Genomic DNA, 26,121 nt, shown 5'->3' on the forward strand with positions numbered 1-26,121 from the left:
CAACTGGACTCAGATGGACAGCTGGAGCTCGGAGTCATAATGACTACAAATGTGTGAAGGCTTAACATAACGACAAACTTGCCATTTTTTTTTGCGTCAGTTGTAAAAATTTAACCGCCAGTCGTCTTCCGTACATGTGACATGCGTCACATGTCCGGAATGTACATTAATACAAACCAGCTCAAAAGTATGCTTGATCTTCTTATTTGTATTGTTATTATTAGTTCAGAAGAATGGCTAATCGCAACAAGAATACTAAATAATGACTACGAGATTTATTTCCTCATGGTCTTCCGATATCAAATTCAGAGTAGAACCACTTAACAGAACGCATTGTTATCGCAGCAAAGGTATGGCAAAGGCACGTTAAAATGAGTTGCGCAGTAGAGATGAATGAACAAAAATTTTCACGATATCAGCTGCAAGTGCACTACCTAGCGAAATCCTGCAAGATCAGTTCTATGGCAAAAAATCAATCATATGCGGGCAAGGAAATCGCGTAGGAGCGTGTAGAAGTCATGATATCGACATGACAATTGGGATAAGCACTTCGTAGTTTTATGGCGCACATCGACGGGCCTCAAAACGCTCAGTAAACATTAAATCAGAGCTGAAAAATAAAAGTTATCTCTCTCTCTCTCTCTCGAATATGAAGGCGTAGAGAAAACCTTATCTGAAAGCGAAACCATAACAGGAGCTGCTCCTGAGCCCCTGCTCCCTTTTGAACCGAACAATGAAAAGTAATGCGTCAAAAAAAAAAAATGCGACATAGTAAGTTGTTAGATGTGAAAGTATTTCCTGCGCTACAAGAAGTTCCTATTCGCTCCTTTTGTACCAGAATTAAGACAAAGAAAGCCTTGAAGCCCGCGAGAGCGTTGTGGCAAGCGGTTATTTAAAGGTAAGTCGTGGGCGGTCGGGGAAGCCGAAAACAACCCCGAGCGAAAAGGTGAATGAAAGGAATGGGAGGCAGAGAACAGCGTAGCCAGGCCACTGCAGGTTTTCGGAGCATAGCGCTGCGTCACGCCAAAAGTGCTTTCTTGAATCATCCTGAAGAAACGACGGCGAAGAGAGGGTCGGGAGAGAGCACATTGCTGCTTTCACTGCTTTCGCTTTCGGCCGCTAGACAGGGTTGCGGTAGCGATGCGCAAACACTTGCGCAGTCGGCGAGTCTCGTGGTCGGTATCATGGCGGCCTCGAACCGAGAGATTTGGAAGGTCCGCTAAAAGTAAATTAAAGTTTCGGATAGCCGCGCACCTTTTTTTTTATTTGTGCATTCGTGGGTGCTCATCAAACTTCTACCAATGTTGAAACAGTTGCAAATGGGACTTCGCGCCTTCCTCCTAGTGGCTTCGAAGATATGGAGTTTTATATGTTATGTTGTTAGAAAACAGGTTCGAGCGGTGAGTACTGTTGGAGCACTGGCCCAACGAATTTATTCATTCAAACGTCGCCAGCTGTACTGTTGGCTTCCGTTGGTTACTGTGCCGCAGCTCGCGCTCGGAGCCGATGCCAGCGGCAATCGACCTGTTGACGCAAGGTCGTAAAACCAACCTTTGTGTTTAGACGGTACCACCGTGTGAAGAGACGGTGTCTTTCATGCGTTGCCTCCTTGGCCTTTACATCCGCTGTGGCGCTGAAAAAAAAGAAGAAAAAATTACTTGCCGTGCGATTTGTCTTCTTCAGCTGAAGTAGCCTGCTGTTCATATGCATTCGTTGTGGCTTAAGACGGCGGTTCGCTGTGCCGGGTGGGGAAAAAAAAAAGAAGAGCTTTTTCTTTTTCCGCTCGATTTGCCGCGATGCCCTTGTCATTGATTTCTCACCCGAAAAAAAGAAAGTGCATCCGATCGACTATGGCCCTTTCAGTCTTGCCTTTGTCGCAACATCTTCCCGCCAGTAGCAGTCCCATGCTTCATCATGCTCGGCTTCGTTCATCTCTTTCTCGTAATCGCCTCTGTGGCTCACTGCACGGTACTGCTAGGAATATTGGAAGGAATTGCAGCGTATCGGATCAGACGCTTTGTTGTTGCGGGCTGTTTCATATGAACGAAGCAGTGCAACATTCATGCTGTGATCAAGTTTTTAGCGTCTTGAATGTAGTTTCTGCAGCTGACTTCAAACTAGCGTTTATTCCGTTTACCGGAGATTCTGCAAGCTTGCCGCGCTGTGCACTGGCGCGCCGGAGAGAAGGAAGAAGAATTTTTAATTTCCGAGCATGATGCTCGTCTGAGCAGCGATGTTCTTGGGACAGTAGGTCGAGCTGTGAAGGTGAAATTGTATATCTTCTCGATGGCGTAGCGTCCTCAGTTCGTTTGTGGGTTGGTATCAACAGTAGGGCACTGATAAGAGGCCTTCCGAGAACTCATGAGTTCCGCAACCGCAGACATGCATGTGGTATTTAACTCGGTGCAATATTTTGTGTAACAGTATCTAAAACGAATGTAGTTTTAAGTCACCGCTGATACAAAATAATGGAAACATGGAAATATGTGTAATTTAATATACCTGGGTAGCATGTGGAGCTGTGCAGCTTGATATATCGATGTGGGCGGATGTTTAATTATCGGTTCCGGTGACGCGGAATTGTTAGGCAGGTATGATAAAAACATTAACCTCGTGCTTTAGCTTTCGCATTTGTCTTTGTTCATCACTTGCCGGCTTTATGCTTGTACTGTATGTATCTTGCTTGTCATAAAGGAGTGTGCAAACACTATTTGTCTTAGGTAGCTGCTGTGCTGTGCTTGATATACACAGGCCAAAAAAAAATGTAGTGGAATCTTGTGGGCAGAAGCATGTTTTGTGGTCGCCTCAGTGCGACTGCAGGTGAATTTTTTAATACTGGGGCTTCCATTGTACTACTGGTGTTGGTTGTTACTGTTCTGTATATGGGAAGAAAAAAATGCTAAAGGAATTGTGAGCTCAGCTCTAAAATATTGAAATGTATGGTTGATTTATGGTGCATTTGATGACAAGAATTTTTGTGCCTAAATAGTATATCTAAGTGTTACCACCTTATTGAAGCCAATTCGTTAGTTTTCCAATGCATAACACTGATAGTCAACTTTTATTGTCGTGTACGAAGTTTCGTACATAGTGTCATAGTGGCTGAAAATTATGACATTGAAAAGCCAAGATTTGTTGGATCATTACCTGAGAGATCGTGGAATCTATCTCTATTTAGAAGATGCACGTGATGCCAGCAATTCAGTAAAAAAATTGAAATCAATACTGGTTGCAAAATCTTTCTGTATGAAAATGGGGGAGGGCATGCTACCAAGTTCACTGCTTTGTGAAATATAATTTGCTGTGTTCACTAGTTGGAATAAAGAACCTCCCTATGTGCGACATGAAGGATGCTAAGCTCACATGAAACAAAGAAATCACTGCTAGGTGTAGCCCACAGTTGGAAAAAGTAGGAAGTTCGTTCAGCACGCAGTTGTGTGCATGGTGCCTCAAAGAGTTGATTATGCATGGCAAACAGGAAACAAAGGAGCGTCACTTGCTCCGCTCACTGGCTGTTTGCATCCTGCCAATGAACAGCTGTGGCACGTAGTCAGTGCGTTCTTTTACGGTTGTGTATTTGGTTGAATGTCTCCAAACCCAGCTGAGCATTTTTGCAGCCTGAAACAAAGCTTGTGTCAGCTGTAAATACAGAGGAGATCCCTGCAGCCCGATGATCCTGCAGTGCGAATGAATTACTTGTCATCTGATCCATGACCATCCACTGTCAAACGGGCCAATTACAAAGAAAACGAGCAGATAAACACCTTTCTAAAGTGTGAATTATTAGCAATGTTGCAATGGCAGTATTTCAGGGTATGGTTGCAGTCTTCTCACTGTTATTATTATTAATGCAGGATCTTTATCACTATGAACATTTTTGATTTTTATGCCATAACTTAAAAACTTCAAAGGTCTGCCTGCCGAACAGTCTGGCCATTGGGTTCGAAATGTGTCATTGTGTATACTTGTGTGTAAAAGTGACAAGGCCACATCCGTTTCCCTCAGCCCAGGAATTTGGTGCTGCATTTGCTGTAAAACTGATGGCAGTGTTGTAATGATTTATTTTGCTCTAATTCAGTCGTTAAGCAACAGCCTAAACTGCAGGCATCGGTATGCAGTTTTATCAGTGTACAGTTTAATTTAAAGCTGGAGCGGCGTGGGAGGTTTCCTTTCTTGGTTTTTGCTGTCAGAGAAGTACTGTTAGCTGAGAGCATTTTTGGACCCTCCTTTTAACTGCAGTTTCGCCAACAAAGTGGATAGTCTCCGCAGTATCGTTTTTTTTTTTTGCCTCAATGCACCAAAACAGATTGGCAGTCACCTGCCTCCAGTGTGCTTTGCAAAAAGTACTTCATGCAGCAGAAGCCAGCTGTGTAGTTTGTGTGTTGTTACTGACAAGAGACAACGCTTGTCATGTTGATGCAATGGCATGCTGGCTTGCGTGGGTTGTCCAGTTGTGTGATAGGGTGCAGGCTTGCACATGTTGTATTGTTGATAAGCGTGCCTTGCTGATAGCGTGTCCACTTATTTGCACTGCCAGCAAGCACACTGCCTATTGATAAAGCATGCAAGCATGTGTTGTACCAAAACAGCATGTGCTGATTGTCTCCTTCACTTACTACAGGTTGCCCAAAGAACTGCAGCTGATTGACAGTTGCTTTTTCACTTGTGTGAAAGTTTGTTCTGTGTGCAGGATTTGAACGTTCTGAGCATAGAAGGTGACGATTTGACCACACATATTGTTAAAGCCCCTGTTAGATTGGTGCCCAAGTTCAGTAACTAAAGAAGCATTATTCTTTCTTTGCACAACATACACTTATGTATAAGCAGCATTTCATATTATGTTTTCCTTTGGGCTGTTGTATTTTCTGCATTTCATAGTCTTCGCTAGTTACAACATAGTAGCTCTAGTTTTTGCCAGTGCGATATCAACCTGATCTAATTGGAGCAGCTTAGCGATAGTGTGTCATCGTCAATGCATGTGATGCCATATGAAGGTGGAAGCTGTGAGCATTTCAAGGAGGAATGCCTTGCAAGCTTTGACACAGATCTACCGTAGTTCGATTCATTTTCTTTAGCTCAGCATACTTTTGTGATTTGTGAGCTGTGTACTGATCGCATCCACTCTTCCAGGTCATACAACATCAGACAATCAAGTATGACGTTCTACCCCTTTCGCCGCTGTCCAAGCATAGACTCAGTGAGTATCGTGTCTTGTCTTTCAGTTGTACTGGCTTGGGTGCCAACACAATATGCAAAATTATGTGCAGAAATGTTGTGTGGCATCTATGATGCTGCTAAGTAGTTAGCCTTCATATATTTTCTTCAGCCCTTGTCGAAAGTTAAGAGTCCAGGAAGTTTGCTCCTGGACCATGCTTTGTGGCTTGCTCTGCTTTGTTCCAAGTCTCTTGAATGTAGAGGAACTGTCATCCTCACCTCTTCGAAAATTGACTTCCACAGGTGCTACATTAAGAGCCCCACTACACGGCTTATAAGCGAACTACTTGGACTGTATATTGTTGAATAAGGTTTTAAGTAGCAGGGGTCAGAAAGTCTGGGAAGGGCTCTTGGGTATTGTGGAGGAGCTCTTTAATTCAGTACTCTATCGTGTACAACTTGTGGTGGTTGCTTTTTCAGAGGAGGGGGTCTTGGATTCCTTGTTTGTAAAACAGTACTTTGACTGTGAAGTTTTGGCTATAATTTGGCTATAAATTTACATATTATTTATTTAGTAAGCTTTATGGTATCCAGCCATAGACAGCAAAATTGGGTGCTTATTTTGTCAGGTTAAGAAGCACCTGTAGTGTGTCAGTAGAGGTGATGCAGTAAAGGTTTAAATCTGTACAATTTTTTAGCAGAGTAAGAATAAGGAACTTTTATCGGAGTTGTGATGATAATGATATAATGCCCATCAAAAGGCGGCTGTCTAAAGTGTAAAGTAAATGCAAGGCGACTTTTTCGAAAAAATTTAATTTCGTTAAATCTAAAGCACAGTGGTCCATATTTATTGGTTCACAGTGCAATTCTCACAGTCACAGTTAGGCTGCACATGGTTGAACATATCTATTCAAGAGTGCATGAATTAGGGGGTAATGATTAAATTTTTTTCGTTAATATTGCCTTCCATTTATTTCTGACGGCACCTGCACATTGAAAGTGGTTGAACTACTGTCATACTTTGCACGCAATCAGAAATTTGATGTTTGTAATCAATGTTGGATTAATGGAAGACAGCATAGCATAGCCTTCTTGGTTTTGATTGTTTATTGGCAGCAGTTCTTGCTTTCATTCATTCATTCATTCATTCATTCATTCATTCATTCATTCATTCATTCATTCATTCATTCATTCAAGTATACATAACAGTTGATCCAATTGATGTTCCTTGCTTTCACCTGAAGCTATTTTATTACTCACTTTCTGTACCCAGGCTTGGTGAGGCGGAAGATACTAGTCCTCGATTTGGACGAAACGCTGATTCATTCACACCATGACGGTGTCATCAGACAAATGGTCAAGCCGGGGACACCGCCTGACTTTGTCCTAAAGGTTACTGTATTTCTTGTTCTCTTCTGTCTTCCCCAGATGTCTCTGCTGACCTTTAAAGGTGCTCTGTAATGTTTCTGTTGGGCCTCTACTTTTTTCAGTGTGTCTTTCGATTTCCTGCTAGGCTGTTTTTTTTTTTTTTTTTTTGTGGCCCCTCATGCTTCCCACTGACTTGGTTGTGTAAAGTCAACAAGAATGAAGTTTTACTGCATGAATTTATGCCTTATCAAAATGACATTGTGTGAAAGGAGAGGGGAAATAATTTTCAAGTCAGATTTCAGAGATTTGGTAAGGAGACCATTGAGGGGAAACATGCTTGCAGTATTTTTGTGTACCAGTGCCTTGACTAGAAGTTCGGTTTTTTAGTTTAAACTGAAAAAAAAAAAAAAGCTATGAAAACGCAGAATTCAACTTTCTCAATTCAGTTATAACCGTTAAACCGTGGCACGGTTATAACCGTGGCACGGTTATAACCGTGGCACAATGCATGCCACATCAAGCTGGCTATCCTGTAGGAGTTGCACTCAAACAAACTGGGGAAGCCAGGGGAGTGGTGAGATGGTGTACAGATGAGATTGGTTAAGTAGAGCAGTTCTGCATTTTGAGGCGTTGCTGCGCACTACCTTACACACCTTTCAAGACTGGGAGGCTAACTGCTAAGCTAGCCGCAGCCAAGCATAAGTACTAGGGTACGGGTTGTGCTTCATATTTGTTGCCATTTGCTGTCTTGAACACGTGCTGGTCATCCTATCTCAGTCGGAAAATGCAAAAATGCATTTTAGAGAATTCCGTGGATATGAAATTATACCGCGGACCTCATAACTTTGCGAACTTCCTTGTTGTTTTCCCTAGCACTTGTTTACTGGACCTTTATTTTCACATTCTCTTGTAGCATTGTCTGCCAAGTGCATATTAATGATCTGAGGCACCATATTTGAGGTTACTGAGCTTTAATTTTTAGCTTTAGTGTTTAAGAGAGGCCATGGGGGGCATCCATGCAAACACGAGCAGAGGTCATTGTCTGGAACCTTGGTGCTCCAGCTTATGCGCCTTCAGCGTTGTAAGTTGTAATGCTGTGCAGAGGCACACTGAAAATTTACGCTCGTTGCTTTTTTCAGAAGAACACATCCCTTGCCAGTATGAAGCACAGACTAGTTGTCATCTTTGTGGGTTGTAGAATGTATGTTGTTGTTGTTGTTGTTGTTAGTGGCTAGTTATTATTAATAAAAATAAAAATGGAAGTAAAAGATGCTGCTATCCGTGGCATCTGCCATGGAAGTCTTAAGCACCTGAGCTGCGGCTAGCGGGAATAAAAGGACAGGGAGAGGACTGGGAGAGGGAAAGAAAGGGGGGCAACGATAGGAGAAAGGATAGGGGTAGGGCAATAGAAGAAAGAATAGGGGTAGGGTGGCAATATACACTATGTACAACATTCCCCATTTACATATTCTTTGTAAACCACACACACAGTAAACCATGTCTCATTATTGTGCAGAAAACTCAAGGACACTAAGGGAAAAAAAATTTTACTGTGTTTTACTATAGACAAATCCTTTTTCATCCAGGGTTGCTCTGAGGTGAAAATTCCCTTGTTGATTTGTTCTGTATTTTTAGGTTTTTAAATGCGTCTGGTGCATGATAGCGTTAGCTGCCTATATGCCATAAAACCCACCACAATGCAACTAATTCATATTTGTAATATCTATGTCACCCATGCCTTGCTTGCCACATATTTTGAATGTCCCTGCTTTGTGTAGTTCTGTATATCAGTGCCCAATTAACTGGCAAGTTATTTTTCTCCTGTTAAGCTTATTTTCCTTGTCCGGTTTTTTTGCTATTTGCCCACAGGTCACAATAGACCGCCATCCAGTTCGTTTCTTCGTTCACAAGCGCCCACACGTTGACTACTTCCTTGACATTGTAAGTCTCTTTCTTACATGTCCTGCTTACGCACAGTGTGGAGAATAGAAATATGAGTGTATAGGTCAATGTGGTAATGGTGGCCACAGTTGCATCCATACTCCTGCTTGTTTCTGTACTAGTTGTTTGCAGTTAATCTTACCTGCTACTGTTGAACCCTTTGGTTTAGTTGCTGCTTTATCTGTCGTGTTCATGTGTGTGACTTAGCCAGTCTATAACTGGCAGCAGGGCTTAGGTGTACCTACTGAGAATGCGTGTCTTTCATGTGTATTGTCTGTCTCTGCACAAGTATATATCAGTGAAATCCAAACTTGAACAGCGTTTGTACAGATCTGGGCAGTTAAGTGTTTGTTACTGAAGGCACGCTGTTACTGAAGGCAGCACATCATAGCACCACAGTGGCCCAAACACCAACAGCAGATTCTAACTTGTGGTAGTTTTAGACGAAGCAATTGTTTTCAGTCCTTCTCCTCTTTGAAAGTGAAACTTAACTTCGAATGCCCCTATATCTGGCACAAGCTCTTTTGTACTTGCATGGCCTTCATTCAAAGTGTTTTTAGTGTGAAAGGAATTGTCAGAACTCTTGCAACTGGCCCTGAGTTTTGATATATGTATCTCGAAGATGGGGCCGAAGATCCCTGTTGCATTCCTCAAGCATTGTTTATATATTCTGTTATTCTGCTCAAGTAAGACATAACCACGGTATACTGATATGCTTAGGTGAAATTGTCAGCAAACATTCATGCAGCAATACCTTGGCTTACTATTTTGTTTCACTTTTCGTAAACACTTGGGCTCTGTTTTTGTATGAATTGCTGCATTGTCTAAGTGTGGCTCAAGGTTTTTAAAGCACTAACTCATCAGGATGTAGAAATTGTGAGAAATAGTCAACTGAAATGGTGTTTATTTGTACAACACTAAGGCCTTTTTACCAGCAATCAATGATAATTTTAATCCAACAGCAATTGCACGCTCAGTGATGGTACTGCATCCGCCTTGCAGAACAATTGTCGTTGTTACACTGCAAGTTGATTTCTTGTCCATAGTAGACATTTTTAAAACTTGGCCATGTCTTTCCTTTTTGTAGATATGAGAAATTTTTCTGAATTATGTCAGGGTCTAGTCAGTGGGTATTTGGGAGTCTATAAGAAAACCTGGTTTTTCACGCAGAACAAAAAGAAAAAAGAGAAACTAATTTCATCATGTGTGTTGTTTGGGGCAGCGATGATATTTCTTCAAGTAATTGCCTAGGTTTCTTTTGTTACTCTACTGATCACATTACCATCACAGCACCAAGCTTAGCTTTTTGCATGTTGAACACTTTGTATTGAGATTGCCAAGGAAATGTCAGCCATGGCTTGCTATCTGAACTGAGTGCTGTCTAAGCAAACTATGTGATCGTAAATCATTGCCACTTGGTGTAGGCAACTTTTCGTTGTATCGAAAATCTACCCTGAAGTTCATCCCTCAGTGCTTGTGTTAGGGACTAGGAACTCTGAAGTCAGTTGTATATGAGCTAATCAGTCTGGCTTTAACACAGAGGAATGAGGGAAGTATGAAAAGATCTCTTCATCCATAGGTGCCTCACCTGCATTTTATTGTGAAAGTGCGGGATTTGGAGGTACTAGTTTACATGTATACCGCTGCTCTGTGTGATGACAAAACTTTGCTTCCATTGACGAAGAAAGGCCTGCTATTTACCTTTGTGCCTATGTTTTCTTCTGTGATGGTTGTTGCATGATCGGTTGTTACGCGCATTGCAGGTGAGCCAGTGGTATGACCTGGTAGTGTTCACGGCCAGCATGGAGATCTACGGTGCCGCTGTGGCTGACAAGCTCGACAACAATCGCGGAATCCTCAGGAAGCGCTACTATCGCCAGGTAAGTGCTGTTCAAAAATGACTTGCCAAGTGAGTAGTGTTCAATTCAGCAGGCTACACAGGATCTTTCATGTGTTTACATATGCACCCTGGCACAATGGCAGGTAGGAGAGGGCCGGAGGTGAAGAGGTACAGCAGTAAAATAGCACTGAATTTGTCTGGTATGTTCGTGCTTGACTTTGCACAATTGATTGATAGTTCTGTTGTAGCATTTCTTTTGGTCCATTGAGAAGCCATGCAGCAGGTCCCATATTTGCTGGTGTGTACCTAAGTGGTGTTTTTTTTTTCTGAATTTTTGTTAGTGTTTCTTATAGCAGAGCTCTTAGACTGTACCAGTTGGAAAACTCTGCTTCAAAAAATGACCAGTCATTGGGCCGCTTTCCTGGTGCTTACAGATGGTGGTGCCATCTGGGAGCGCCTTATGTTGCCATTATCTTCTGAAGGGTGTTTTATTTTTTGCTTCTTTTACCTTTTTTTTTCTTCTCTCTGACTGTTGTGTTAGTGCATCTGTTTTATTGATTTTGTTGCCAGTTGGTTGTGCATTTCAACAATCTCGAAGTTTGAGATTTGAACACATCACACGAGCATCACAGCAGTTTATAAAAACACCCAAATTTTGGCCCACTCAGACTGCCGTTTTTTGATACATGAACCTTATGGGAAATTTTGCAACTGGTAATATCACAGAGATTTGGTATTATTCAACAGTGCGGCCTATATCCGTCGAAAAATGACGCACTGCTGCACATTGTCTCTTGCCATGACCGCTGACTATATTTGAAAAGAAACTCAAAGTGTAAAAGAGGAAAAGCTGGAGATATTATCAAAACATTATCTTATATTAAAATCACGTCATCGTGCAACAACCGACTGCAAGCGGAAGGCAATCTGACTAGAGCTCGAGAATCGTCTGTGTACGGCAGCTGCCGAAAGTGTGTATTTTCATCACACTACGTAAAGAAGGGATTCTCAGCATGTTTTATAGCGCTTACCATATGAACAGGTGCATCTTATACGATGGTGTGACTTGTGTGTGGTTTTTTTGTGGGAACAACTGCCTGCCATTTCCATAGGGTTGCGACTTATGTATCGGTGCGACTTTAGACTGGAAAATATTTAATAAATATATGCGCTGGATATTTGGTAGAAATCATAGCAATTTGGCTGCTTCATAGTGAAGCTTGCCTAGTTGTAATGCTGTACGCAGCAGGGCAAAAGTTTTCAGCGCTCGTTTCTGCAAGCCTGTGTGCTTATGTTGGGTGTGCCAGAAATTCGGCTTGATTTACAGTGAAGTGGACAGAAAGATTCACTGGGCTGTTTAGTCTTATATTTTTCTGAAGTTTACATGCCTGTAGCAGAGCCAGGTGCTGTTTCTGTTGTTCTGCCATTGATCCACTAGCTGCAGCTTTGTCCCTGGCCTGATGCGACTTCACCTTCTGTCATGATGAAGTGTGGAAACTGCTGGCTGTACTAAGTTTGACGCCTTGTTGCATTGGCTAGGCGTGTTGAGGATGTGCAACAAATGTAAGTTGTGCATGTTGAGAAACACAGATGGCCCAGACGGAAGCTTGTTGCATTGCACAACCAGTGCTCAGTGACCAGTCACATCTTTGTCATGTGTGGATTTAGCATCTCGCATCTGTCAGTGTGCAGCAAAGTGCATGTCAGCATGATTCATGCTCTTTACATTTGCATTGTCTGTTTTCCGGCTTAATTTATATTGTCTGTGAAATTGCTGGACCTGTTGGTTTGGCAAGACGTTTTTTCTTTATTCGTAGCTTCCTAGCTTTATATACAGAAAGGCAAGGGTCAAGACAGATGGCGACAACCAGCACTATGTCACGAGTCCCCGAACCCTTCTATATCTCGTTTCATGTGTGTAGCTTTGCATTCTTAGCCCCCTTCACTTCTTGCCAGTGGTGTGCAGTCACTGGAAATGGCCAGTAAAACTCTGCATTTTATTAGGCATGAATTTTAGGGCAGCGGTGCTGCATTATGGATTTGTTCTCCCCTTGTCCTTTTCAGCATTGTACGCTGGATTATGGAAGCTACACCAAAGATCTCTCCGCCATCACGCAAGATCTGTCAAGCATCTTCATCTTGGACAACTCTCCCGGTGCCTATCGGTCCTACCCAGGTGGGTGCTGCTGTTGCTGTCATGACTTCCCCGTTAGATTCTGTGTATGCTTTGAAGATGGCAACAAATATCTACCACAAATTGGAGATGACATTTGTATGCTTATCTCCGAGATGCATTTAACTCTGCCTTGCATACATATTTCCTCGTTGTGGCCTTCTGAGAATAATACAAAAGCCTTCGGCAAACGAGGGGGGGGACATAACATGTGTTGGCATGTTCCAGACCTTCTTTGTATTTCTTTTCTGTACTTTGGCTTGCGGGAGCTGTGCGTGACTGTTTGTTGGTGTGTGACATAAAATAAAAGCCTCATGGACTGGCAAAACTGCAATCACTATGTGGCTCCCCCTGTCCTGCTGTGGCCAAAGCTGCAGCTCTCTGTCCATTCTGCAAGCTTTCTCTGCCTTTGGGATGTTCTGCTAGTGAAAGAAACTGGGCAGGCATCCTTTGAATGAGCAGTAGTGGAGGTTCACCTCAAAGTTTGTTCAGTGCACACGCTTGGCTGCGCGTTACTCGTGCTTCCCTTGCCAGGTGCAGTTCAGGTTTTGACATCAGTATGTTCATGTATCCTAACGCTGTGGAAATGTTCTTCTGCGTGTTTAGCTCAGAGTTTAAACATGCCTGCAATGTTAATGCATCATAATGTTCTGGAAGCGTTCTTCTGTCTGTTGCTTTAAGTTAAATCGTACCTGCAATACTAGATGCTGAAGATGGCTTCTCATAAGGTGTGCACCACGTGCATTGAGAACAGCACACTGAATCAGCACTGTAAACTTTCTCCCTGGCTGAGATGCCTGAGCATCTGAGCTTCATGCAGATATGCAAAATGATGGGTAAGAGCAGATGAATCATTTCAACACCCAAGCTAGAGAAAATTCTCAGCTATAATGCAAAGGTCAAGCAGCAACTCTGACTCCCTTCTTCTGAGTTGGCTTAGGCAAGCTGAGTTTGGCATGTTGCCTCGCTGAGAGCCCGGAACGAGTTAAAAAATATGGTACTTAATACAAAAAGTCCTGCATTTATTTGAATAGGATTTGTTTCCTTGGCCTATCCAAAGGTAGACTGGCACCATGATGGACGAAAAGTGGGATATTGTCTGACTTGAATCTGAACAAAATAAGTGTTTTCTTTTCTTTTTTTTGAGGGAGGGGGGGGGGGGGTCTTGCTTGAGTGATGGAAATCTCAGTTATGAGGTGAGTGCAGACTAGGTACACGAGGAGGAATGCGTGGTCCATATTGTTCATACCTTGCTGCTGTTGCTTTCATGAAGGCTTGCCCACTGGGCACTGATGATAAGCCAGCTTGTCGGCACGTGGTAATGGTTTTGAACGATGATGTTAACTCTTCAGACGACTGCATATCGTCGTGGTGTGGCAGGCTTCCAGGCCAACAACACTGACTGACAGGCCTCCAGGCCATCAACAGTGACAATACCAGATGGCAGGGCTGTGAACCTTACACCCTTCAGAAGATCTGCTGGTGAGCAGTGGCATCAGTAGGAGAGGGGGGGGCCTCGGCGCTGTGAATTGACGGGGCAATGCACACACTGACACGTTGTAAACACTGCACTTAGTGCTGTGCGCCCCTCCCCACCACCCCTACAGCGGTAAAAAAAAAAAAAAACAAGCATACATGCGCCATAAAGATTGCATAAAGTTGGTGCACAGTAAGCTGGGAGCCGCATGGCAGACTGCATGGGAGGCTGAAGCAAACTACAAACTATACCAAGTAAAGCTCTTCCTATCGAGTGGAAGTTGTTTACACTGCAACAACGCTTTTTTAGTGATTCTTTGCCACCTTTGCATTTAACATCATTTCACACACTACTAATTTATACCCGAGGAACGAGACAAACCCAGATTTATGTGCAGAGTATACGGAGAAGTTGTCACAGGGAACAACATGCTGTTGTGATGTGCGAAAAGCGAGAAACTGTGGAAAAAAATAATTTACTCAGTTTTATGACTAACACATCCTTTTCCATCCTATACTTAGTTTCATACATAGCAGTCAACGCTGCGGAGTCTGCGGAAGGAGTGCGCCCGCAACATTGTATTACTCCGCCACATATCATTCGTTCTTCTTGAAGCCTCTGTGAGTGTTTGAACGAAAACAAAGAGCGCTAATGAAGTGCTAGCATTGGGAATCGCTTATGAAGCTGTGAGGAGCTCAGTGTTTGGGGCCTCTGGCTATAAGCTTGCAAACTACTTTTTATGCATGGATGTAGTCAGTGGGATTCGCCCTGCCAGCCATGTATCGTGTCGCCACGTGTCATTCTTATTTCCTGAAGTCTTGATGAGTCACAGGACGAAAATATGACAAGTGGCAAAACAAAGTGCAGGAGCTTGCCACCAGTCACGTTACTTGAGATTTGTCGTAATGAAATATGCCCATATTTTCTTTGGTTTTATGGTGAATTACTTTCTGGGCGTGGACTTAGCTTGCACGAACAGCCACTCTAGCTTTGGCATCGTTGACTGCTATGTATGTTACAGAGTATAGCTTGCTCTTCGGAGAAAACACACTTGTTGATTTTTGGGGTGCTTTTGCATTCCTAAAAAAAGAAGTGGTTTGAAACAAGCTGTTCCATTTTAAACCGTTTGACTTCTTTATCACAAAAAGAGATATAAACATCCTTGTGTCCGGCACATGCTAGACTTAGCTGCTTTTGTTCCGTAAAACCGAACGCTACACAACACCACCGCACAAGAGCACCCTCTCAAAATCTGACATGGTCCATGCCACCTGGGTCGCATGACCACAGAGGGGGCTATTGTCAATGGTGTCTACTGCTGGGCCCACCTGTGTAACCTTCTCATTGACCAGCAAGTGAAACTGGTTTGGTTTGGTTTTATGGCGTTTAATGTCCCAAAGCGACTCAGACTATGGGGGACGCCATAGTGGAGGAATCCCGATAATTTCAACCACCTGCGGTTATTTAACCTGCACTGACATCACACCGCACATGGGCCTCTAGCATTTCGCCTCCATTGAGATGCAACTTCCATGGCGAGGATTAGACCTCGTCTTTGGTTCAATGGCCAAGCACCATAAGCACTGAGCCATCGTGGCGGCTTGCAAATAAAACTGGGTGTTTATGGTTACAGTATGTGCAACTACAATGCTGACGCCATTTACACCAGAGGAGTTCCACTACAGCTGCGGGCAGATGAGAAGTACTAGGCAGCAGCCCTGCATTTCTTGTGAATAACTCATCAGCGCTCATAAACGACCTACCATCAGTCGGCGAGAGCACTTCCACTGCAATTAGTTATATTACCCCCTTCAGACAGCTTGTCGATTGCAAAGGCCCCGGATATCTAAGGTCGGATATTTTGGAAAGCACCATTATAGGACCTAGTTTGAAGAATCAGACGGGCATAAAGGATACATCTTCGCAAATTAACACCACATATGTCCTACTTTGTAGTTATGGCTGTAACTTGAGAAGTCCACTTACTATGAACCTGAGATACAACTAACACAGTCCGCATGACCGTCACGTTTTATAAAAATGGGCTCGACTGTACATCTGACGCCGGCAGTCATAACATTAATATAGTACATGGCTAGTCAAATTGCCTTTGCTGTTATGCACATGAAAATGGGAGCTGTGCAATGAACCAAAATAATTATACCATCAATTGTCATTGTTTAATACTCGAATGATCGAAAACAATGGTTTTCATATAAGCATCTTTTGAGAAAAATTGCAGAAATAAGAAAACAAATTGCGTGTTTTTGCTTATATTGGTTTATTGCACACATAGGTTATAAGAAATAATGTGTACAAAGTTTCAATGAAATATCTAATACAGGGATAAAGTTAGGATTGCAGGATTGCTCACGTAAGATGGAATGGCATAAAAGCGTGTTTTGGGAAAAACACGAAAGAAAATTGGGAATAACTACAAATCTCGTAAACCAATCTCCAGGATAGTTAAAATCCACCATACTTGTAGCTCATCTCTTATATTGTGCTCCGAACGTCTCGTGGCACTTTTTTAAGCGTTTCAATCATTAAACATAAACAAAAAAGACATAAATGGTAAGAAAGTGCTAATACAATTTTATACTCAAAAATTAAGAACAATAACTAGTGTTCTAATACCTAGGTTTCTTGGGGTGCACAGAGGGTACAACTTTGTTTCTTTGTAACAGTGTTAATTAGATACATAGTTTTTTTGTGATTCATTCAGGAATGAATTATTCGGCATTTTTACTAACACTTCGAGGGATTTTGCTGTATATGCACGGTGGCGGCTTTCCGTCCCGCAAGGTCTTTGACGTACAGGTACGGTTTCAACCCTCCATTTGAACTTTCGCGCATGCTCACTGCGAGGTGCTGCCACCTTCTAGGACTTGCAAGGAGCGTTTGAAATTTCATTGTGCTACCTTCTTGCGGAGATAAGCAGAACTGATTTCTAGCTTCAGCGTATTGCGCGGTCTCTGGCAACGCCCTTTCGCGGTTTCGGTTTCGCCATGTGATCGCAGCGGAGGCATGCGAAACTTGATTTTTATTATTATCGCAGGGGCCGCGGAAGTTGATTTCCGTCTTTATTGCCGCTGCTCTTAGCTTGTTTATTACCAATGCTCACAAGGTATTCTCGCTGTCCTTATTTACTGAGTTTCCTTCGAGTTCTTCAGATGCATGGCAAAGCAGCGATATGGCCGAATGCACTGCCCCTTCTCTTGACACCGGCAGTGGTGACTCTTCAGACTCTGATTTTGTACATGTTTTACATTCAGAATATGCAATAAAGTGATTTTACTATCTGGGAAAGTTTTCTTTCAAAAAAAATTCAACCCTCAAAGGGTTCAACAAAAATTTTGAATAATTGAATGTTCTCAAAAATAGCCCAAAAGTAGCGTTCCAAAAGTAGCCTCATGCAAAAAAGAACGATCGCAGTACAACGAAAAAATGGACAGACACAAGTGCTGACTTTTTTTTTTCGTTGCGCTGCCGTCGTTCCTTGTAGCCATGAACCAACTAGCCTGAATCAGCACTCTGTATTCCGGGGACTGGAATGGGAACAGTTGGGGATAAGAATTAATGGAGAATACCTGAGTAATTTGCGATTTGCTGATGACATTGCCTTGCTAAGCCACTCAGGACAAGAACTGCAAAGCATGATCAATCAGTTAGACAGGCAGAGCAGAACGGTGGGGCTAAGAATTAACATGTAGAAAACCAAAGTAATGTTCAACAGTCTAGCAAGGGAACAGCAGTTCGCCATTGGTAGCGAGGTGCTGGAAGTAGTAAGAGAATATGTCTACTTAGGGCAGGTAGTGACCGCAGATCCGGATCATGAGAGGGAAATAACTAGAAGAATAAGAATGGGGTGGAGCGCATATGGCAGGTTCTCTCAGATCATGAATGGTAGCTTACCAATATCCCTGAAGAGAAAAGTATACAACAGCTGTATCCTACCGGTACTCACCTATGGGGCAGAAACGTGGAGGCTAACAAAGAGGGTTCAGCTTAAGTTAAGAACAACGCAGCGAGCTATGGAAAGGAAAATGATAGGTGTAACGTTAAGAGATCGAAAGCGGGCGGAGTGGGTGAGGGAACAAACGCGGGTTAATGCCATCTTAGTTGAAACCAAGAGGAAGAAATGGGCTTGGGCAGGGCATGTAATGCGAAGGCAAGATAACCACTGGTCCTTAAGGGTAACGGAGTGGATTCCAAGAGAAAGCAAACGTAGCAGGGGACAGCAGAAAGTTAGGTGGGCAGATGAGATTAAGAAATTTGCGGGGATACAATGGCGGCAACTGACAAAGGACAGGGTTAATTGGAGAGACATGGGAGAGGCCTTTGCCCTGCAGTGGGTGTAGTCAGGCTGATGATGATGATGATGATCAGTTGGCCTTGTACCTTAGCCGTGTTTAAGTGGGCATAGTTGCATGGAATCCCTAACTCAGCTATTACTGGAACTAATCTGTTTGCTGACCACATGGTTGTCTTTACATATTCTTGTTAATGTGTACTATTTTTCTCTCTGTTATGTACAAGATCGAGAAGTCTAGCTGACTGTTAGTGTTGCCGTGCCATGGAAAATTTTCCGCCCTTCTGTCAAGGACTCTTGTGATGCAAACCTTGATGCTGCATGAAGACGCACGAAAACTTGAGGGCTAGTTGAAAGTCCTATTTTGTATGGCTTACCGCACTGCAGAGGACTGGCATTCATGTGCCAAGCTGTATCAGGAGGGTCATATTTACTGCTGCATGTGCTTGTGAGCAAAGTATATCTGCCTGAAGCACATGCATGTGCCTTTTTTTTTTTCACTGGAAAGGAAATGAAACTAGTTTAGCTGATTTGTTTGTTAGATGGATTCATAGTAGGTGGCAAGTGAAATGTTTCCTTGTCTGGTTGTTGCCTGTGTGGCTGTAATGTGTGAAGAGTTAGCTTTGTGCTGTAACCGGATAAGTACACATCGTAGTTTTCCTTTTACTTTGGGTCTGTTGACTTCCTTGTTTCACAGCAGTGGAAAGCTTTTTGGTGATGAAACACTGAAAACTTTGTGAACTGAATGGGACCTTTGACTGGCCCTTTTGGTCTTTTAACTCGGAGGGTTCAGATCCAGTGCCAGCTCCAAATCTCAGCCAGAAAACATGTCACCAAGCCGAATATATGAGCTGCTCTTATTGGTCAAGTAATAAAAACAAAACACCATGAAAGCTGTCTTTGCTGCACTTCAGCATAGATCAATGTTCAGTGCATTGCAGTATTTATTTACTTTTTTGTCAAGGCGTGTCTTTATACCATTCGGCAAGCAGTTGCAGGAACAGACACTTTTGGCCAGTGCACTCTTGAATTGTCCCTTCTTGTCTTTTCATTTGGTCATCGTGGTCACCACTAAGTAACTTTGGCTGTCACTGTTGCTGTGAACTGTGACAGCATTGTTCTTTCGCTTTTTTACGCTGTTTGCCCTGGACGACATTTGTACTGCAACTGCACAGCATGGAAATGCAGTCACAAAGGCGTATCATAAAAAATTCAGCGATGTCAGTGCATGTTGAAGAACTACAGGTGGTCTAAATTCATCTGGAGACCTCCGCTACAGCGTCCCTCATAGCCCATGGGTCGCTTCGAAATGTTAGCCCACACAATTTACTGTTTGTTTTCAGATGAAAGAACGAAGTGGAAATGGCCACGCACTGGCTCTTTCCATGCTTACACATGCTGTTGGTGGTGTAGTCATTGATGTTAGATCTGCGAGCACAGACATTTTGAGACTCCGATGCATTCACAGAGATATTGGTGAACTTCTTCAGCTTGAAACTTAAGAGTATAAAATGTGACTTGAAAAACAAAGGAGCAGGTTTTGTTATTGTTTGTGGCAGAGAACTTTTTTCAGCTCTGAGGAGTTTCAGAATGTTGTTAAAAAATGGCAGGGTTTTAACGTAGATGAACTGAGTAGACATGTGAAAGCATGTGCTTAGCCTGGTTGGCTCATGGTTTTGCTTTGCTGGGTCGTCGGCACTTCTGGCGACGACATGACTCAGGTTAAGCTCTGATCGAGGTTAAGCTGACCTGATCTGTTCGCGCCGCAGATGGAAGTTGATGAAGATGGTGACTGCAATGCACAGCGCGAGAGTGTACTGCAGTTTAACACAAGGCGTGATCGGCTGCAGCGATAGTATAGTGCTCTCATGCAGCGGCCAGTGAAGTGTATCTCTTTTGCGCCGCCACGGGTTCGAAACCTAGTCGCAGCAATATTTTTTTCATATCTGCATGGACTGTTGCTATGCTATGTTTGACCAAGGTCACTCAAGGTCACCATCAAGGTCACCCTGCCAGTGGCTACAGCTGGTGTGACACTCCTCCGAATTTACCTGAGCTTCCTCCCATAGGCTGCAGTTTGCGTGACGCTCCTCCGAACTTACCCGAGTGACTCCGAGGCTTCGCACAAGATTATTTCACGCTAAAGCACCAAGAAAGCTTATGCTTGAGTATTTATATGTTGTGTTGTCAGCATAGGTGTGCGCAGGGTCCTCCATTAGGGGGAGCCATGTTTCACCGCAGTGCCCCCCCCCCCCCCTCCCACAGAGACCCTTGTGGTCAAAACGCAGTGCAGAGATGAGGAATGGTTGTAAAACATTTATTTCAATATGATGGAATTGCAGAATATACAAAATATTATTGAGCGGTAGCTTTTACTTTCGTATGTAACATTAGCAGACGAAGGTGGTCACTGTGCCACTGTGGCATCAATGTAACAATGCGCTTCTGACGTAATTTACATTTTCTCTAAACCTTCTTGTAAAATGGGCGTCTTGTGAAATGAGGGAGGATGCGGAATGCACAGCACTTTTCTTAGGTCAGGAAAATTCGTGCTTGTGTTAAACGTGTTAAAACTGCTCGCTTTGATTGTATCATAAGGAGTTGTGCTTAAAACTTAAGATTGCACTGTTCACGGTGGATAAAGAACTGCATGTTGTTGGGATCTCGCACTGTTCATAACCCCACGTCATTTGTGGGGAAGTGAATTCTTAATGTGCTTCCCCTTTTTTGTGGAACTGCTCCTTCGCTGCTTTGTTTTATGGTTTATGGTTTATGAGGTTTAACGTCCCAAAGCGACTAAGGCTATGAGAGACGCCGTAGTGGAGGGCTCCGGAAATTTTGACCACCTGGGGTTCTTTAACGTGCACTGACATCGCACAATACACGGGCCTCTAGAATTTCTCCTCCAAAGAAATTCAACCACCGCGGCCGGGATCGAACCCGCGTCTTTCGGGTCAGCAGCCGAGCACCGTAACCACTGAGCCACCGCGGCGGCCTTCTTCGCTGCTTTGGTTGCAATGTCTAGGCCTGTTCTGCTTCTGATGGTTCTGTGTCAAAAAAACTGGCAGCTCTGGTGTTTGCCTAGAGGCTATGTTTGTGGCTGCTGCCAAAGTGCCTCAGTTTATTTAAGTGCTTAAGTTCACACAAAATAGCCAAGTGAGCTCTGGTAGTATGGCTGCTGTGAGACTTGTGTAGAGCATTTGAGGTGTGTACTGCTCTGCAAACAGTGCAATACCTACCTGCAGATGTTAGATTCTAGAGGTAATACTTGCTCAAAAGTAGAACAACAGAAACTTAGAAACCAGCTGGGTTTGAGTGCGTTGCTTGAAACCCGTTATTTTCGAGCCTGCTGCACACTGCTCGAGTGCTCTGCACTGTGGTGTTGTCAGCTGAGACTTATTTGATGAACAGGACAGAAAAATCAAGATTTTTATGCCCAGATATAAAGGTGATTGAAACTATTTTCTTTACTTATGCATGAAATGTAGCCAGATTTGGCACATATACGTAACATTTGGTGTAGATTTCAGAATTGCGTTTAATTTCAAGCTAGCTGTTATATTTGCTACGTAATTACAATTAACACCGTTACTAAGTCATCCCCAAGGCATTTAATAATTATCCCTCTGTAAAGCAGCGGGACACATGTGTACCGCTTGCTTCAAATGCTTGGAAAACAGTGCACCGATGTCCTGTCTTCTTCGCTAAAGTGCGTACCTTGTTAGAAATGAACCAACTCGCCAAAGCAAAAGTCTTAATTGAACATCTTGCTCTGTAACAGTCTTTGTGCTGCCCTTCCCATAATTTGCAAGAACTAACAGACCAAAAGGTTGTATGTTGCCATTGTTCATTATAGCACGAGTTGAACAAGTGGCAGGAGGAAAGCATCAGTCCACTCACCAGCTGATCGTCATCTGCCCAGATGAATGCAAGTCCCCTTGTCATAACATTGGTCAGCAGACCGAGGCTTTACCCTTGCTCTTTGCTAAAGCTTCTGCTCTCGAGGATTCCATATCCGCAATGTTCATCACGTAACACAGGTTTTTGTGGCACCATTTGCCGTTTCCTTCTCAAACTTTGTGTTTGTACACAAACTAATTTGGAGCCGCCGTGGTGGCTCAGTGGTTATGGCGCTTGGCTGCTGACCCGAAAGATGCGGGTTCGATTCCGGCTGCAGCAGTCGAATTTCGATGGAGGTGAAATTCCAGTGGCCCGTGTACTGTGCGATGTCAGTGCTCGTTAAAAAACTCCAAGTGGTCGAAATTTCCGGAGCCCTTCACTACGGCGTCCCTTATAGCCTGAGTTGCTTTGGGATGTTAAACCCCCATAAACTAAACTCATCTTTGTATAGGAAGTGGGCTAGAAGCTTGTATTTACCGTAGTACAACTTCCTGGAACATTCTAGCACTTATCATTTTCAAATGGAAATGGAAAGGAAAGGAAGTGGAACTGCTATAAATATGAAACGGTATACGTTTAACCTTTGTATTATGTGCTGAATGTTCGCGTTGATTTTATGAGGGCTGGTTTTGAAAGCAAATTCTGTGTGAAACATTGCTACTTGCTCATCTTGCAGTCGTTATGTCTGGCTATGAGGGGAGAGAGAGATGTTCTGATGTTTCAGGCAACTTTGGCTGGTAGCCTGCGCTGTAGCAGCCTGGGTGGATACTTCACTAGACACCCTGAGTATATGTTTCATTGACAATAAATGTTCTTCACGAGGTCAGCCACTTACTCGCCAGAACTGTTGCTGTGGTGAATCACCATGCTTCACCTTACTTCGCACTGTGCTGCCTCTGTAGGAGCAGTTGTGCAACTTTTATGTGTGCTGCTCTCATGCTGCAGTCTGTGGGACACCATTTGGAAACGAGTACTCAGGAGCAGTGTGTCCTTGATGTGTTTTTCCAACTGCTGTTGAGTTTTACTAAGTGTAACTGAAGACACCGATATGTTGAGATCTGAGGAAGGTGCAGCTACCGCATTTGGTACCTGCATCTTTCTTCCAGTCTCTTTACCTGCTCCCATGCCCTTTACAGTGCTGTCATTAGTCACTGCTGCTTTAAGAACGGAAAACTCTTCAAATTGGTGCTTGTTCATCTTAACACAGTGCAAAGAAAAAACAGTGGGTAGGAAAATTGCTCGACACAGCGCTTGTGTTGCGTGATCTCTATGTCCATAGTCTTTTTTTTTTTTTACACTGTGTTAACACCGTTCTCTTTGTCGTGCTCAGTCCATATCTTGTCCTCTTTTCTCTCCTCCCGTGGACGTGCGCAGACAATGCCATCCCCATCAAGTCATGGTTCTCGGACCCGAGGGACATGGCGCTGCTCAACCTGCTGCCCGTGCTGGATGCGCTGCGCTTCACCAGTGACGTCCGCTCGGTGCTGAGCCGCAATCTTCACCTTCATAACATGTGGTAGCGTCGGCTGTGTCTGCCTCCTCACTTCCACATCCCTTGGCTCCACCTCTGCCGACCCCCATCACACCACTGCAGCCTGTTGGGGAGGGAGGACTCCCCACACTCCCTTTCTTTCCCTATCCCTCGGAGCCCAAACTTGATGTCTCCCAGCCAGCGGCAGTGGGTGCAGTTTCCACGTATGCCTCCGAAGCTTCTTCGAGGCACAAAGACGACAAGCTTGGTGTGGTGACACCCTTCCAAGCTGCCGTGGCGCACCAGCGTCTTGATGGGACTGCTAGCACATCGACTCTGCAGTGGTGGTGGCCTTGTTGCCAACTCCCGCCGCTGTTGGTCCGGGACCTCCGAATCATGCAGAGCAGCTGTTTGATGTCTGTTCTTATTCCTTTTTTCCTTTGAGATGACAAACAACTTCCCCGTGTTCCTGGTGCCGCTCCTGTTTCTTCGCGACGATGCTTCAAGATCGAGTCACCTACAAGACCTCCTCGAGGTGCATTGTGGCATAATTGTCAGACAGAGGTGTTGAAAAAGCACTTGCGCGTTGTTCTGTGCGTCCCTCATCTAGTTTCTGCTTGCAAGATGCAGGCAGCAAAATGTGTGTGGCCGTGTTGTGCCTCCCTGTTCCTTGCGGAATGTGGCAACACGGCACCACGTTGTTTATTTTTTTTGGCAGTGTGACTAAGCAGCCACTCTGGAGGCTTCAATAATGACCTTTTGTTAGGTTGTTCGTTCTGTTCAACATTTGCAGAGTGCCCAGTGTAGTGGTCGTTTGCTGGCATGCATTGCCAATTGCCATGTTGTGATGTATGTGGTGAATTGACAACAACACTATGTGCCATCACACACCACTTGCTTTGATATGGCACGTGCACCATTATTGTTAGATGCTGATTGGCATGCTGGTGCCTCAAGGTGAATTCCTTTCTCTGTTTCTGACTCATGTCGACATTTGTTGACATGTTATTGATGGTTGTCGTATTTAGAAAAAATTGGGTGCTGAGCAGCCTTGAGATTTGAATTTTATGTTGTCATGTTGTGTTGAGCTCAACACAGAACTGGAAAAAAAAAGTTCTTCTTTTCTGATGCACTATTCCTCTTTGTTGGTTCAGCAGGATGTTGATGTAATTTCATGGTGAGTCACCATGGTACAAATATGTTCTCATGAAGTTCTTGAAGTTGCTACGAAGAAAATTTTTTCTTTTTTCATCTAAGTCTTATTGTAGATGCAGCCCATCACATTCATTCACACCTCTTCATTCTTCACTGTGTTTATTTTATTATTGTTTACCTTGTTGGCTGTAGTCCCCGTCGACAAAAAACGTTCTCAACAAATCATTGCATGCGCAATGTGTTTTGCGATTGTTTGCCAGCTCTTGTTTGTCAATTAGCTGCTCCCTTTTCTTGTGTCAGGAGGTGAGGGGGTTATTTCAACTGCTTATTGCTGTTTTGAAATTTCTAAAAATGTGGACACTACTGGAAGCAAAGTCCAGCCAACAGAATACGACTTGTATTTCAACAAGAGTATGATGTCTTGGCCAAAGGACTTTGTGCACTATGAGTTGGGAGTGAACGCGGCTGTCGTCAGTTTAGACCTTTTCTTTGACTTGTCCAGAGTGACTGAATAGGTCTGTACCAAAATGTCAACTCTTTTTCCTTCTGGTTCATATGTTCATGTTGTCAGATAGTTCAGTGCTGGAGTTCTTCAGTGATTAAGTTGTTTTGCATCTTATACGTCATATGAATTTGTAATCACTCCACTTTGTAGGCAACTAGATGTTGCTTGCCACACTGCATTATTTTTTGGTTTGCTAACCCACAAGAAGGTGGTTAGCTTTGTTCTTCTCAGAGCAGCGGCATGCCTCAAATTTATTTTGAACCTGTGTCGCTGCCTCATGACCTAAGTCACACTTAAGTTATTCTTAAAGTGTATGCTAAAGGAACGACTTCCTGCATTTTGGGGCTGGTGGTTGACACAGCCACCACATCACTTGTTGAGTTTTGCTTTGTTGAAAGTGTTTCCTCCGTGTACGCAGCTGTGATTGACACCTCGAAAGCCATGTTACGTGTATGATTTTATTTGATGCGTCCGGCATTACAATAACGCTCGCGGGGTTCGACGACCCTACACATGACCGATTGTATATTTTGTACATAATGTACACACAAGTTAGATATATTCTGAGGAGTTAAGTACAGCTCAAGCTTTTTTTGTACAAACGTCCTGTGATTGTACAAAAGAACGGAAGTGAAAAACCAGAAAAAAAAGGAAACAGAGACAACTGTGAATAAACTGAGCTATGCTTTGATTGTTTCAAACGGCCTTGGTGAAATTCGTCTGCTGCGCACGAACGTATTGATTTGAGCGTGCCTGTTGTAAACAAGTCTTGGCTGCGGACGGGGCTTGCCGCGTCGAAAGTTGGATACCGGTGCAAAGGCTGCT

The 26,121-nt window shown here is 43.6% G+C and overlaps 1 protein-coding gene across 2 annotated transcripts; it reads left to right on the top strand.

The window, feature by feature from the left end:
• The first annotated feature begins 1,143 nt into the window (after window positions 1-1,143).
• Dd (CTD nuclear envelope phosphatase 1-like protein dullard) lies at window positions 1,144-25,997 on the top strand. 2 transcript variants are annotated; one of them, XR_016289203.1, is made up of 8 exons: window positions 1,144-1,400; window positions 5,131-5,197; window positions 6,428-6,546; window positions 8,392-8,463; window positions 10,227-10,343; window positions 12,368-12,479; window positions 13,829-13,958; window positions 23,540-23,678. XR_016289203.1 is itself a non-coding variant. In XM_089574516.1 (7 exons), exons 1-7 carry the CDS (start codon window positions 1,302-1,304, stop codon window positions 23,683-23,685), a joined length of 732 nt encoding a protein of 243 aa, XP_089430642.1. In that variant the 5' UTR covers window positions 1,145-1,301; the 3' UTR covers window positions 23,686-25,997. The 2 variants fall into 2 exon arrangements, 1 of the variants encoding a protein (XP_089430642.1); XM_089574516.1 differs by lacking the exon at window positions 13,829-13,958 and having other exon boundaries at window positions 1,145-1,400; window positions 23,540-25,997.
• The last annotated feature ends 124 nt before the right edge of the window (window positions 25,998-26,121 follow it).

The sequence above is a fragment of the Amblyomma mixtum genome, chromosome 2 (assembly GCF_055824585.1).
Source record: "Amblyomma mixtum isolate Tamu chromosome 2, ASM5582458v1, whole genome shotgun sequence".
In the NCBI taxonomy this organism is placed as follows: domain Eukaryota; kingdom Metazoa; phylum Arthropoda; class Arachnida; order Ixodida; family Ixodidae; genus Amblyomma; species Amblyomma mixtum.

Bases quoted from the DNA above. Each gene is read 5' to 3' on its own strand.
- Dd (XM_089574516.1), top strand. From the start codon at position 1,302: ATGTTGAAACAGTTGCAAATGGGACTTCGCGCCTTCCTCCTAGTGGCT. The intron at 5,198-6,427 runs GTGAGTATCGTG...TTCTGTACCCAG, and splicing joins GCTGTCCAAGCATAGACTCA to GCTTGGTGAGGCGGAAGATA. The intron at 12,480-23,539 runs GTGGGTGCTGCT...GGACGTGCGCAG, and splicing joins TGCCTATCGGTCCTACCCAG to ACAATGCCATCCCCATCAAG.